General features: G+C 41.6%; 1 protein-coding gene across 2 annotated transcripts in view; it reads left to right on the top strand.

Annotated features, from left to right (window-relative positions):
- FAM91A1 (family with sequence similarity 91 member A1) overlaps window positions 1-15,963 on the top strand; it is a 130,538-nt gene that overhangs the window by 22,831 nt on the left and 91,744 nt on the right. For both annotated transcript variants that reach the window (XM_033933473.1, XM_033933474.1), the window contains exons 5-7: window positions 2,698-2,765; window positions 13,215-13,328; window positions 14,053-14,143. In XM_033933473.1, coding sequence (XP_033789364.1) covers window positions 2,698-2,765; window positions 13,215-13,328; window positions 14,053-14,143 — 273 coding nt within the window. The remainder of the gene's footprint in view (window positions 1-2,697; window positions 2,766-13,214; window positions 13,329-14,052; window positions 14,144-15,963) is intronic.

Here is a 15,963-nt window from a genome sequence, read left to right as displayed (position 1 = left end):
CTGTTAATGTTATGAGTGTCTGTTTTCTTCTGATTCAAGTCAAATAGAAAGTACCGTATTTTTCGCTCCATAGGACGCACCTTTTCCCCCCCAAAAAAAGTGGGTGGATCTTATGGCGCAAATGCAATTTTTTAAATACCTCCCCCCACCTCCAGTACCTTTTTGTAAATGATGGTGGTCCAGCGTGGTCTTTCCAGGAGCTTTCTGTGCTCCTGCTGGATGGCTGCCACCTTTCTTGCTTCAGAGCGGCGCATAAGGCAGGAACGCGAGCTTTTTGCTTCCTGTCTGGTGCCCCTCGTGAATGGCTGCCTTCAGTTCTCGCAGCAGCCATTCACGAGCGGCGCGCAGGACAAGGCAGGAAGCAAAAAGCTCGCATTCCTGCCTTTTGTGCCGCTCTGAAGCAAGAAAGGAAGCAGCCGTCCAGCAGGAGCGCGGAAAGCTCCTGGAGAAGACCGCGCTGGACCACCGGCATTTACAAAAAGGTAGCGGGCTGCCTACTACCAGACACACCTACATGTAGAGATGGAAAACCAAAAAAAAAATAATTCTGAACCAAAATTTTTTTTTTCCTTGGTTTTTCCTCCTCTACAGATAGGTGCGTCTTATGGTCAGGTATGTCTTATAGACCGAAAAATACGGTAATCTTTGTATCAGGTTTTATAGGCATGCATAAATTCAGCGTATTGTGCAGCTGTTCTAACCATAGGTATACTGCAGGATGTATTTAGCGGCTTTCATGCAAATTAGGGCTGTATTGATTTCCTTGCAGAACACATTTTTTCATGATAAAAGATAAATTTTAGGTTTGACAAGTCATGTTTTTATATAGTGGGACTCTTTAACGTGAAAAGTGTTAGTATCAGACCCATGGTATGGTTTGACCCTCATTAAAAGGAGAGAGTTATCAATGTAGGCTATCATTAAGATGAGTGTATTTTACTGTTAACCCCAATTATTAGTAACTCTCTCCCTGCATTAAGTGTAACCTGTGCTAAAATAGCACAAGTTAGTGGTAATATACAGTATGTTAATAATATCACATGTTGATAACTACCAGTTATTAGTAACTGTCTCGCTGCATAAGGCTTTTTTTTTCACACTGAGGAAAAATGTCATTTTATTTGTTTTTAATCTGAAATTCTTTCTCAAAAGACTACTTGGCTACAATAGTTCATGCCTATATAACATCATAGATGAACTGTTCTAATGTTTGTTTGATCAGCAGAAAATCAGTTACAGAGTACAGCTAGAGAATGACACGGGGAAAAATTTGTCCCCGTCCCCGCGACCACTGTCCCCGCCCCGCCCCTGCAATCCATACAAACCTTCTCTCCACTCTCTCTTCACCATTTCCCGTCAATGTCTGTTCCTCTGCACCCCACCTTCCCCAGTTCCATTCAGCGTCTGTTCCTCTCCACCCCACCTTTCCTCCCTTCCTGCCTCTTACCTTCAAGGCGCTTTCACCCCCCCCCCTTTGAAGCCCTGGCTCCTGCTGCCAGAGAGGTCCATCTGCCTCTGACCCTGGTATCTCATCAAAATCCATATCTAGTTCCCCAGGGAACACAGCTTGAGCAAGAGAGAGTCCAGAGTTGTAGGTCTGCGCTCCTTCCTCCTCCTCCTCATCAAGAACCACCCTGTGCCGTTTGGCTCCCTTCTGACCTACCCCCACCCCAAACAGTGGTTGGGCCAGTGTCTCCTGAGCCAAACTACTCCCTGGATTCTCTCCTGCCTGATCTGAGTTGGCCTGTTGCAACAGAAAAGCTTTGTGAAACAAAAGAATAAACTCCGTGGAAAAAGACATAAGTCCTGCCTATAAAAAATCCAGGTCTGCGTTCTCTTGCGCTTTCACCTCCCCCCCCCTTGCTGCCAGAGAGGTTCAATCTTGGGCTGGCGCGGCCACACATTTTACTTCCTCTACCGTATCACTATCGTGGGAAACTAACGAGTCCTCTGGCGCTATCACCATCGCACCCATGTCCCCCAAACAAGCGGCAGAACAGACACCCACCGGTGTTCTCCGCTTCTCTTAGCCGCTTCCGCCATGCACACCACGCCCCCCCCTCCCCGGACATCAGGCCACAGTCTGACTAAAAAAGCTAAACAGTAAGTCCTACTCACGTGCTTCTCAATTTAAAAAGCAGAAGGAGTGTTTCCTGCTTGCAGCACACAACTGTGCTGGCAAACCTCCCTGCTCCTTAAATTCATGGCGGGCGATTTCTAAATTTCCTTCCTACAAGCAGTTGGAGCATTGAAGTTGCGTGTGGCTGCCAGAAAGGTTGTCTCTGATGCAACTTCCGGTTGCATCAGAGATGACCTTTACGGCAACCACACGCAACTTCAACGCTTCGGCTGCTCGTAGGAAGGAGAAAGTCGCCCACCACAAAGGTAATGGGCAGGGTGAGAGAAGGGAGATATTTGGACTGGGTGGCAGCAGCGGAGGCGATCAGCAAGGAGGGAGGGAGTGTGATAGGTGACCGCACGCGTGTTCCCTCCCTTAACAGCGGGGACAAGGCCAGTTACTGCTCCATAGGGCGGTGAATGGCCTTGTCCCCGTAGCCACAGTGAACATTTTTTTCCCACCGTTTTAGCCACTGTGTCATTGTCTAAGTACAGCTTATCCAAAAGACAGGGATCTTTGCAAGTGTAGTGTTCTTTCTTTAAAAACACTTTTAGTCTCAAAAGTGTTTAATGTTTCAGGTCTAAGGCTGCTTGGGATAGGAAGAAACCAGTATATCGACCTAATGAACCAGTGTAGATCATCAAAGGTAAAGATTTTCTTTTCTTTAACACATCGAAAATAGTAGCAGAATAGACACATTCAAAAAAAGTTATCAAATTATAAATGTATTTAGTTAATTGTCACATTTTAATACACTTTTATAAATTGTCCTAATCTATCAGTAGGACAAATAGACCTTACCAGTCATCAATATATATTCCTAAATTACTGCCTCTCTAAATCCCAAATCAGCTTCTTGGCTACAGGGTTTTGTTTTTCACACAATTTCCACAAATACGTACTGATAAAACTAAAAAATGAAATTGCAGAACTATTGCTAGTAATTTATCTTTAAAATTTCCAGCAATCTGCCAGTCTTGAGGGTGATCTAGTCTAATTGCAAATTTAATAATTGTCAGTCATATGTTTTGTTAAAGTCGTATGTATAGTAGATGGGACCCTGTTCTTATGGTGATGGTGTGATTCTAGATAGTCTTAGTTTGGTTCATTGCTGCCAGTTTTACATAGCATGTCAGACAGACCTAGGCAAACCCCTTCATCACTAATTTGTGGATTGCTACTGGTTTTAGACATTGTGGTGTCCTGAAACTTAAGCATCCTTGTCAGCCTATGCAGACCAGTCCAGTCACTAACTGTAGAGTTATGTATACCTACTAGCAGGTGGAGACTTAGAACATTAAATCTTAAACAGCATATGATTCCTGTGCAAAACCTAAGCATCCAGAATGTTCTGAGTCTCCAGTCAGGGACGTGTCTTGGTAGACCTTTTTCAGGGCACTTTTCCCTTTCCTTTTTGTTTAGGGCATTCAGGGGCTAGGAGAGTTATATTCCCAGTTACAATACTGTGGGCTAACTCTTCTAGGGATTGTGGTCCATGGGGGCCATTTTTTATCCCCTTGGGGTGTATTAACCAGGAGGGTCCTTGTGGGAGGACTGTACGCTTCAACTCCAGTGCTACATACTGGACCCTTGAGAGCCTGGCTGGCAGTATGGTTCCATTTGCCTTACAGGGAAACTGCAGTTAGTTTATATATAAAAAAAGAGCCTTCTGTCATGGTCCTCCTCCATTTCAGTACAAGCGCCCCTGGGAGGGGTTTCCTTTTTGCTGCCTACTCTCTATCTGGTATGTTGGGCAAGAAGCCGCGCCGCTGTAAAACATGTGGCCGCAAGGGAATGGGTGGTTGGGGGATGGGCTATTGACTCTGTGGCGAGGCAAAGTCTTTGGCATCAGCAGTCCCATTGGGACTGCACAGGAGATGAGTCCGCAGCATCCTTGGTGGTTGTAGCTCTGGTTTCTATGCCAGTGGAGATTTTGGCTGCAATGGCCGCCATTTCTGCCGTGAATTGTGCCTCTGCCATGGCTCGGTTACATAAGGAAGCTTTGGCAGGGCCTTCGTTGGCATTGGGAGAAGATGGTTGCTCTTCTCCTGAGTTTGGGCCATGTTTAGAGCTTAGAAGGCTGATGATCCTATGAGTTCCTCTCCCTCTGGGTCTGCTCAAAATCCTGCAGATTCTAAAAAGCCTCTGCTGGATTGAGTTGAAGAATGGGAGGGATCTGACTTCCATTCTAGCTGAAGAGGACCATGTTTATACAGAGAAGGATGAAGATCAGCTTTTGATTGGGGGAGGAGGGAGGTGGAGGATCCTCCAGTGGGAGAGGGTCCTTCTGTCATCTAAATTTTTCACAGGATGAGTTTCAGGAGCTTATTTCTCAGGTCTCTTCAGTCTTGCACATTGAGGAGGTGAAGACGCCCATGGTGAGGACCTCAGAGGGGAAACATGTTGATTCCCTAGTTAATTTAGATGATCCAGACACTCACAATTAAACATGGCAGCTCATAGGGCTCTTTGGCTGCATGGCTAGGTCACAGATGTAGCTTCTAAAGCTAAGCTGTGTTTGTTGTCCTTTCAGGGGTCTATGCTGTTTGGTGAGGATCTGGGCAAACTTGTTTGGGGCCTAGGGGAAGCAAAGGTCCATAGGCTCCCTGAGGACAAGCCTAAGGGCATAAGTAGAGGTGGTTCCTTTTGAGGTAGGTTTTTGTAAGCCTGCAGGTATTGGCCAGGCAGATCCAGTAGGGTCCTGAAAGGCTGTATCTTTAAGTAGACCCAGTGCTTTTGGGGTGCTCAGGAGAAGCATGGAGTCTTTTTCCCTATCTTTCAGTCCAATGAAAGTGTGGGAGTTGTTCCTTGAGTGGGAGGATGTTTGGCAGAATTTTATCTGAGGTGGACCCACATTACTACAGATTGTTGGGTGCTGGAAATTGTTTGAGACAGATATGCGTTAAATTTCAACGCTCCTCTTCTGGACCATTTAGTGGAATCCCCCTATCGGTCAAGTTGGAAGGCCAAGGCAGTTGTGGACACCTTGCAACATCTCATTTCCCTCAGTTTGGTGGTTCCCTTGCTGCCAGAGGATCAAAGATTGGGCTGTTACTCCATTTACTTTGTGGTGTCCAAGATGGAAGGTACATTTTGTAAAATTCTAGATCTGAAGCAGGTCAACGAGGCCCTGAAGGTCCCAAGTTTTCGCATGGAGACTCTGCAGTCAGTTATCATGGTGGTACATTGTGGGGAGTTCCTCATGGCTCTGGACTCATCAGAAACTTATCTACATATTCCAATTTGCCCCTGCTCATTAAAGGCTTCCTTATTTTGCTGTCTTAAGGCAACATTTTCAATTTTGTTCACTGCCATTTGGTCTGGCTAGAGCTCTGCGTACCCTCTCCAAGATGATGATGATGGTTGCAGCAACTTTGAGCAAGGAGGGCATTCTGGTGCATCCTTATCTGGACAACTGGTTGATTTTAGGTGGCATCCTTCCAGGAAAGCAAATCGGTGATGACAACTCAAGTGGTAAGCTTTCTGCAGGTGCTTGGCTGGGTGATGAGTTTCTCCAAAAGCCACTTGGAGCCATCTCAGAGCCTGAGGTCAAGGCAATATAAGTTTTATCCAACAGCGCAACTGCAGTAGCCTATGTGAACCTGGGAGTGCAATTCTACACCCTCATGGGCAGGTTGTTTCTTCTTCAAGAGTGGATTGTCTGCTTGTGGTCTCAAGCTTGCAAGCTCTTGGCTTCTCATTCTCCTCAGGCATGGGATTATCTCTGGGTACTAGGGTCCATGGTGGCTTCTATGGAGTTAGTTCAGTGGGCTCACACATGCCCCCTTCAGAGAGCATTGTTCTCACGTTGGTCCCCTCAGCGTCATGCTCTGAATGTGAGACTTCATCTCCAGGGTGTAGCATGTGTCAGTTTCAGTCGGTTGCTCGATGTGGGTCACCTTTCTCAGGGGTCAGCCTGGAACCACCTTAGTGGACAGTGGTGACAACAGATTCAAATCTCAGTTGCCGGGGGGAGGGTGGGGGAACATTGCTTTACGCTGGTGGTGCAGGGACACTGGTCTCCTGAGGAGGCTGGCTGGTTGATCAACCAATTGGAGACTTTTGCAGTTTGACTAGCCTTGCAAGCCTTTCAGCAAGTTTTTGAGGTCAAGGCATAGGCATGTGGGATAGCTTCAAGGAAGAAATTAGGGGGTGGGTTAATAGAGTGGGCAGACATGTTGGGCCATGGCCCATTTCTGCTGTCATCTTCTATGTTTCTAAGGCAATACGAGTTTTGTCCAACAGTGCAACAGTGGTGGCCTATGTGAACAGACAGGGTGGCACAAGAAGTATGTTGGTGGTTGAGGAGATGACATCTCTGTTGGTTTGGGTGGAATGCCACTTGGTAGATCTGTCGGTGGTGTACGTGGTAGGTGTGGAAAATGTTTAGGCCAACTTCCTACTGAAACACCTTAGATCCAGTGGAGTGGAGTCTTAGTCTGGAGACCTTAATCTGATTGTTTGAAGCTGGGGTCTCATGGCCACTGTGGCTAAGCACATGTTCCTTGGTTTTTCAGCAGATGGTGGGACCCCGGAGAGGTGTCAATAGATGCCCTAGTGCAGCCTTGGCTATCTTAGGGTCTTCTATATGTGCTTCCCTCTTGGTTCTGGTGGGATGTGTGCTCCATCAGATAGAGAGCTATGCGGATCTAGTGGTGTTGGTGGCTCTGGATTGACCTTGCAGACGGTTCTGGTTTGACCTTGCAGACCTTGGCACAGAGACTTGATCAGACTCGTAATGGACACTCCATTGTGCCTTTTGGGGTTGGATGGATTGTTGGTTCAGGGTCCAGTTCAAATGCCAGACCTATCTCTGTTCTCACTGGAGAGAATGCGTTTGACTAGAAAAGGTTTTTCAGAGGCAGTAGTCTCCACTATGTTATATTCTTATAAGCATTTTACTTCTCTGGCTTATGTTCAGGTCTGGCATCTTTGAGGTTTGGTATTTGGAATAGAGGGTATATAAATTGCGGGTCTCTTCCTAAAATTTTGTAATTCCTGTAGGATGGTTTTGATAAGGGTCTGGACTTAGCTTCTCTGAAGGTCCAGATTGTGGATTTGTTTGCTTTCAGGGACCTGATCGGGGTACAGAGTGTGACATCTTCTCTAGAAGTGTTGCGGTTTCTGTGTGGGGGGGTCCATCTCTGGCCCCCTCGTCGTCCAGTAGTTCCCCCTTGGGTCTTTAATTTGGTACTGTCTGTGCTGGTTTCAGCACCCTTTGAACCTTTGTCTGCTTGCTGCTTAAAAGACTTTACTTTGAAGACTTTTTTCCTTGTGGCTATCTCTTCAGCTAGAAGAATCGCGGAGTGGCAGGCTTTTTTGTGTAGGGAACCATTTTAGTTTTTTTCTGCGGGAGAATGTGGTTTTACAAGACAGTTCCTTCCTTCCTAAGGTAGTCTTGCTGTTCCATTTGAACCAGTTCATTTTTCTTCTGATTCTGGGGAATTGTAAAGGAGATAGGGATCAGCACCAGCTGGCATGTCTTGACGTGAAGTGAAATCTTTTGGCGTATTTGCAGAGATTGGAGGAGTTCCATTGACCAGATCACTTGTTCATTTTATTTGGGGGTCGTAGGCAGGGGCGATGGCCTCTAAAGCAACCTTAGCTAACGGGATTAAGGAGGCGATTGCTTCGGATTATCTGTTGAATGGTAGATTGGTTCCTCAGACTCTAAAGGCTCACTTGACCGGGGGAAGGGAGGAGGAGAGAGGTGTTTGATCCTGCTGCAGGAGATCCTTAGGGTGGCGGCTCGGTCCTCTCTGCATTCCTTCACTTGTCATTACCGCATTGATATCCAGGCATCTCAGGATAAGGACTTTGGCAGGGGCATTGTGTTCTGCTTTCCAGGTTTCCCACCCTCGTCAATAACTGCTTTGGTACTTCCCTACAGTTAGTGACTGGACTGGTCTGGATAGGCCAGCAAGAAAGGAAAATTAAGTCTTACCTGCTAATTTTCTTTCCTTTAGACCTTCAGACTAGTTCAGAACCCTCCCAGTGTTAGACAGTTCAAGGTGGGGGTGTTTCAGGAGTGGCGGGTACTGTGGCTATAAGGGGTACAGAGATTTTTTTTCCTTTTGTGTTTTCTTTTCTGAGCTTTTAGCTTCTGCATTAAAAAAATAAAAGAAAAAAATGAGGATACAATTGCCAACTTTGTGTAGCTAAGGGTTACACAGGTTGGCACTTCAGTGTGGCATGTTCATCTTTACTGCAGTAAGGGCTGTGCTGAGCAGTGGGATGTTCTGGCTGGCAAAATATGCTTGGTATTATTTTTGTTAGAAGCCTTTGTCCCTGCTTTGTGAGCCTAGGGGGGAGGGTATGGGGCAGTGGTTAAAGCTAGAGCCTCAGCACCCTGAGGTTATGGGTTCAAACCCACGCTGCTCCTTGTGACCCTGGGCGAGTCACCTAATCCCCCCATTGCCAACAGGAAAGCACTTGAGTACCTGGGAGAATGGAATGGAAAATTGAATAAGCAGAGGGATTTAGCGTTCTTAGTCTCCACATGCTGGTAGGTGTACATAACCCTATAGTCATTGACAGTCTGGAAGACAAGACCTAACTTCTTTCAGTAAAGATCAAAGGTTTCAACACTAGCCAAGAGATTGAAGTAAACACGTTAAAGACACTAATAACACTTGTTGGGGAAAGATTGTCAAATAACCATTTTATTAATTCTGACAGTGCCTAGTTAGTCTTTTATTAAAAGAGCTTTTGGAATGAACAGGGGTTATTGTTAGATGCTTGATGCTATTGAAAGAAATGTGTAGGGTTTATGTGCTGTGAAAAGTAATTGAAGAACACTTTTCCAAAACTCACTCAACCCATTTTTGATCAGTTAATTTCGTTCAAGGCAAGATTCATTTACTGTGTTTTATTTCCATGCTAAAACTTAACTAGGACTATGGTATTTTAATAACTATAAATAATTAACAAAAAATATCACCCACCAGCAGTGGGCTCAATTTCTCAGATCTGACTTTCAAACAAAACAGGTGGAGCAAAAGCCTCAAGTATTACAGCACATAGCAATCGTTGATGATTTTAAAGCTCATGTTGTTTTTATCATTGGCAAAAGACTCACACCTCAAAAGAAAGTCAGGATCTCAAAGAAATTTAGGATCCACTACTGTGCACAGCAGAAAAAGCCTTTAATGTTGGGCTTTTTTGAACTAATTTTTGATTAAAAGTTATAAATTAAAAATGAAAAAATAATTTTTTCTACTGTGCACAGCAGTGGGTCCTAAATTTCTTTGAGATCCTGACATTCTTTTGAGGTGTGAGTCTTTTGCCAATGATAAAAACAACAAGAGCTTTAAAATCATACTTGAGGCTTTTTCTCCACCTGTTTTGTTTGAAAGTCAGATCTGAGAAATTGAGCCCACTGCTGGTGGGTGATAGTTTTTGTTAATTATTTATTTTTAGTATCACTACGATGTATTGATTTTAATAACTATGCAAAACTCGGCCCAAAAGCCACTACCTATTTTTCTCACTCCAGTTGATATAGTGAGTTTTAGAAAAGCGCTCTTCAATTTCCGCTCCTCATTAATAGAGTGGCATACCAGTGGTTAATGCTGTGCCATATACCTTCCCAGTCTATTGCTTTTCAGTTTCTATGTTCTGCAGATTGATAGTTTCTAAAGATCTGTTCAGGAGAAGCCACCTAAACATCTCTTAATTTCCAGAAACATTAGATGATGTCCTTCTAAATTCTCATTAATTTCTTAGTATAGCTCCAGAATCTCTAAGGTCAAGAATCTGTCAGGTCTCCAGAATCCGAAAAAATTAATTTAATTTTTATTTTGTACCTAACTTCCTATTTATAAAAACTTTTTATTACTAATAACCCACATATGAAAACTTATTCTGAGCACACACTTTTACTTCAATATAAATAGATTAAATGTTTTAATTTAAATTTAAGAGGCTGGAGTATCATAAAGAATGCATAATTCTCAGTAAAGAGACCTCTTATAACTTAGATGTTATTTCAAGTCTTCATCCTGAATGCATATGTTGTTGTTTTTTATTTTATTTATCATATTTTCATAATCATATCAAGTATCCACTTGTACAGAAAGATGAAACTAATTAAAGAACACAAAATTTCCAATTAATATAACCACAATCAAGACAAAATAAAACTTAACTCCAACTCAAGTCCTCAAATCATAGATCCAAGAAGTGTAAACAGCGAGCATTCTAAAGTAAATCAAAGGAAAATAGGGATTCAATCAACTGAAGGAAGTGTCCAAATTAACATTGAGCACTCATGTCCCAGTTTTCAGGTGTGCAGCCGACAAAAAGGTTGTCAGTTGAATAGGATCAAAGAAAACATATTTTTGCTTTTGATGCAATATCACACATTTACATGGGTAAAAAGAAAGAAGCTCCAAGGGCAATAACTCCCGGCTTTAAAATAAAAAATTCACGACGACGCTTCTGAGTGTTTCGTGCCAGGTCTGGAAACATTTGTATTCTGTATCCCAAGAAGTCTTTTAACTTATTTTTTAAATAAAGTCTCAGCAACCAGTTTTTGTCTGGTGCCAAGGCAACTGTAAGAAGTAAAGTTGCTGGTGTCGCCATTTCCCTATTCGACTGTTCCAACATCATTGAGATATTTAATTTTTGTTGGTCCTCTTGTGATATCCGTAATTTTTGATGTTGTCCTTCTTCCCTTCATATGGGCAAATAATAGACCTGGGTAAACGGTGGCAGCAATTCTTCTGAAATTCCCAATATTTCCATCATATACCGTTTTAACATATCTCTCGGAAGTATTGTTGCCACTCTAGGGAAATTAATTAATCTGAGATTATTATTACGAGAAAGATTGTCCAGTGCTTCCAGTTTTCTTCTTACATTTATATTGTCTTTCATTAATGTTTCTGTGAGCTGTTTAGTGGCAACATTTGAATTTTAAGGTCCTGCATGTCAGTTTGTAAACTTTTAATATAATAATAATAATAACTTTATTTTTGTATACCGCAATACCACAAATCAGTTCAGAGCGGTTTACAGGTTAAGAGACTGTACATTTACAGCGAAGTTACAGCATATCAGAAAAACAGTTCAGATCAATTTATGCATTGCAGGTGCAGAGAATAGTTAACAATTATTTGGTATAAACCAGTGAACAATTACAAAATGATCCAAGAATTGTTGCATGGGGAGTTTCATGTTTCATGAGTATCTAATTTTTGTTCAATTTGGGATAATTGAGGTTTAATGGATTTTGCCAGATCCGCCACTAGATCCCATATGACTTCTAGAGTTATTTCTCGGGGCTTCTCTATTAAAATAGATTTTTCAGGCTGAATTTGTAAATTTAAGTCAACTGACCTCTCCTCCTGAAGGCTTCTCTTGAAGGCTATGCTCCCTCTTGCTGTTGGAAGCCTCAGACACCACAGGACTCTCCAAACAGGAATCCAATTCCAAACTCCCATCTCTGATGACCAAAGCCTCGCGGGATAGGAGCTCACCGCCCTCCAATGGCTTCTCCACCCGGGGGGAGCTGGCGGTCTGAGAAGAGGGGGGGTGCTCTGGCATTGGGACTCAATGAGATCTCCAACCCCGGGGAAACCACCTCCTGCTCGCCAGTGGGAGCCTCCAGCGGGGAAACTGCTGCCGTCGCTGACATTTCCTGCATCCGGCAAAGCAGATCATCGATGTTGCCGAATCTTGCTGGGTCGGGGCGCCACGAGGCTGCAGCGGCACTTCAGCCCCTTCTTTTTGGCATTATAGTAATGTAAAGTTCCTCTTAGGAAAAGAAAAGGGAGCCAAACACTCGATCGAGGATCTGAGCCAGGACGCTCAGCTGGCTGTCCCTTCCGCCATCTTGGATCTGCCGCATATGTTGTAATCATTTACTTCAAACCTCCTTCCTACCTCAAAAAGATTTTATTTATTTATTTATTCAAATTAATAAATTCATTTAAATAGAAACTATCAATTAACTTAACTAAGGGTGCAATAATTGAATCTGTTGACTGAAATAACTTCATGAATTTATGAAAAATGTATAATATAATGTGACGAGAAAAGAGAACAGCAACACTTATCTTAGTGGCTTCCTAGCCAGAACCAATGTTGGTGGGTTGTGAACTACCCGACGCTCAAACTGTTTTAGAGCGTTTCAGCTATTAAACTAGCCTTCATCGGGGAACAATGTAGTTACTGTGCTATACCATGTCTCAACTTTCCTGAAACGCTCTAAAACAGTTTGAACGTTGGGTAGTTCACAACCCACCAACGTTGGTTCTGGCTGGGAAGCCACTAAGATAAGTGTTGCTGTTCTCTTTTCTCGTCACATTATATTATACATTTTTGATTAATTCATGAAGTTATTTCAGTCAACAGATTCAATTATTGCATCCTTAGTTAAGTTAATTGATAGTTTCTATTTAAATAAATTTATTAATTTGAATATATAAATAAACAAATAAAATCTTTTTGAGGTAGGAAGAAGGTTTGAAGTAAATGATTACAACATATGCATTCAGGATGAAGACTTGAAATAACATCTAAGTTATCAGAGGTCTCTTTACTGAGAATTATGCATTCTTTATGATACTCCGGCCTCTTAAATTTAAATTAAAACGTTTCATCTATTTATATTGAGGTAAAAGTGTGTGCTCAGCATAAGCACATGTGTGGGTTATTAGTAATAAAAAATTTTTATAAATAGGAAGTTAGGTACAAAATAAAAATTAAATTAATTTTTTCGTATTAATTATCCTTCATACCACCTTTTTTTCTTCTTTTTTGATTGATGATATTTTTGTGGGTTGGATAATTTGGATTATGATCCGTGTGTTTGTTAGTAGGTCTCCAGAATCCGTCAGGTCAAGAAAAGAAATAGTATACTTATACTGATCTGTGTGTTGTTTTATGATATAAGTAAGCCTTTGGAAATAAAAAGTTTTTATTAATCTCCCAACTGTGATAAAGATGAAATAGCTTGGTATTTTTCCCCTCACATGATGCTTTTAAATGTGCTTTGTATCTGCCATTTGTAAAGACATTGCAATATAAAAGTAATTTTCTAGTAACACTTAATACTGTATGTGCAATCTCCAAATGGACTGTACCACTGCAGAAATTTTTCAGAAGGAAAACTGCTCGTGATCTATTACCAGTGAAACCAGTGGAGATTTCTGTGGAACCATGGTGGGTTGTGCAAGCTGGCTATATCACAGAAGATGATATTAAGGTATTTTGTAATTTGATTTATGTTTCCTAGGGCTTTGGAATACTTTACCATTGATAGTTTACCTAAAACTGCAGTTTTATGAAGAAAACAATTAGCTTGGAAGCAGTAATATAAAATTGGTCATCTTATGCATTCTGGAATGCCATAGAACTGTTGAATATTCCTCATGTTTGTAGTATGATTACAAAAAGAAATCTAGAATGCATTTCATTGTGCTAGAAAAAAATATTTACAGTGCAAATATATACATTTTTGTTTGCTTTTGGTAATAAACTTGGAATATTGTCTGCAGCTCTAACCACGAGGCCACTCCTCTATGCCAGTTAATTAGGATGATTGAATTTATGTATTAGTTTCTATAAAACAATCTGTGTATGTGTGTATGAAAAGGGGGGGAGGACTGGATCTGGAGTGAAGTTAAAAAGGTCTTGGCGACATAAAGATTAAGAACCAATAGTATTTCCAAATGGATTAGGTTTCTCCCGCCATGGCAGTCATGAAAATTGCCCCTAAGCCCCAAGGTATGTTGAATGTGATATTGGTTTCTCCGATTTACTGCTAGTGCTTGTTTATCTGTTTAGGATTTGTGTTGCTTTTTTTGAGTTAGCCTTTTTTAAGTTACGTACTTTCTTTTAATTTAATGGAGAATTTAATAGAAATAGGTGATAGCTTTTGTGTGATAAAATATGCCATCGCTGGGTTTATTTTTTTTTCTTTCATTTAGATTTGTAGCCTGTCTGAGAAACGTTCTGTGGATAAAATCATTGATTCAGGTCCTCAGCTTGCTGGATCACTTGACTACAATGTAGTTCACAGTAAGTGTTTTTTTAAAAAGAATGCATTTTTTATACAAAAAGTCTTTTTAACAGGCTTGTACCAGAGTCTGGAATCATACAGTGCCTTGTAGAAAACTTTGTATCCTTGAAAGTTTTTTGTGCTCTGATTTCTATAAAATGAATTTCTGAATGCATTAAAATAGGAGTTTGTTTTATTGATCTACAGTATTCTCCAAGGACAAGAAGTTTACTGAAATCATCATAACATGCGTGATGCCATCTGATAAAGCAAAAACTTTAGTACTGATAAACTGTCATGCAGGATCATATTAGTCTTACATTTTCTGTGGCGCTGTTAAGTAAAGTTTCTTCTCGGTGCTTTTTCTCATTTTGCAAAATATTTTTGTGATTAAAATTATGTAAGTTGTGTCATATGTTTCTCAATAGTTCTCTTAGACAACCATTATACAGCATAAACTGGCATTGGAAGTGTTTGGCAGCCTGATATATATGCACAAACCATAGCTGAAAGATAAAGCAAAAAAAATCAATATGGTCCATATCCTGGCCAAAAGAATAGGGAATTACTCCTTTCAAACTGCCTCTACTCTCTGTTCTCTTCTGTCTTTTCTCAATCCCTCTCACATCTTTACCTTTATTTATACTCATTAAAATCTGTGAATCTCTTCTAAAAACATGACTTTTTATCCACTAAAGCTCTGCAATGCTTTAAAAGCTAATTTAGGTTTTTTTTTTTAATTTTTTGTTTTTTTTATTAAGATCTCAAGTGGGCTGCCTCACGAAGTCAGGCAGACACTGCTTTTGCCACTCCTACAAGCACCCACAGACATTTAGACGTAATACACAGAAACATTTACTCAAGACACATGCAGAAATGTTTGAAACTATTTCTTTAGGCATGCTCCACATGCTTTCCCCAACCCTGCTGTCACACCTCTTTCTCTTCTGCACTAGTTCTTATTCTGTTTTATTTTATTATCATGTTTCCCCGAAAATAAGATGGTGTCTTATTTTAATTTGGGGTCCAAAAAACACATTAGGGCTTATTTTCAGGGGATGTCTTATTTTTTTTCATGTATTTTTTTCCCTTCCTCTCCTCCACCCCAATTCTTCCTTTTTCCTTCCCCCCCATGTGCAGCATCTTTCCTCCCCTGTCGCCCATCCCCTTGTGCAGTCCTCCCCTGTTACCCATCCCCTTGTGCAGCATCTTTCTATCCCTCCCTCCCATCCCCTTGTGCAGCAGAACCCCACTGACTCCCACCATGAGACTGACATACCTCTGCTTCAAGGCCTCCAGAAACAGCAGCGACGGCAGCTGTTTTTGGAGGACTCAGAGCGGAGGTATGGATTGCTGAATTGATTGGTCCAATTTTCAGTGAATCGAGCAACATTAGTGTCGGGGATGGAGTCAGGGAGTGTCGGGGACATTGTGGGGGGCTTCGGGGGTTGATCTTAACTAGGGATTATTTTGGTGGTACGGCGTATATTAGAAGCATCTTTAAAAATCATGCTAGGTCTTATTTTTGGGGAAATAGGGTAGTTTAAGTTCTTCTGGCAAACCTAGTTGCTGAACTTGTTACTTTTGTAGTGATTGCTATATATGGTGACACCTAGTGACTGAATAATGTAGTTGCTATTGGTTGCTATGGATATGGCTGCCTAGTAATGGAGAAGCAAGGCAGTATCTGTTGTTTAAGAGGTTAATTTTACAGGGTAACTAGGTTAATTGGACAAGGAGACAACATGCACAAGTTTACCCTGATCTAATTTTAACTCTATTTTACATGCACATATTGCCCCATACATACATAACTATATAAAATGCATTCTTTAAAATC

This window comes from Geotrypetes seraphini, chromosome 2 (genome assembly GCF_902459505.1).
Source record: "Geotrypetes seraphini chromosome 2, aGeoSer1.1, whole genome shotgun sequence".
Taxonomy (NCBI): domain Eukaryota; kingdom Metazoa; phylum Chordata; class Amphibia; order Gymnophiona; family Dermophiidae; genus Geotrypetes; species Geotrypetes seraphini.
This window is presented reverse-complemented; position numbering and strand designations above follow the sequence as displayed.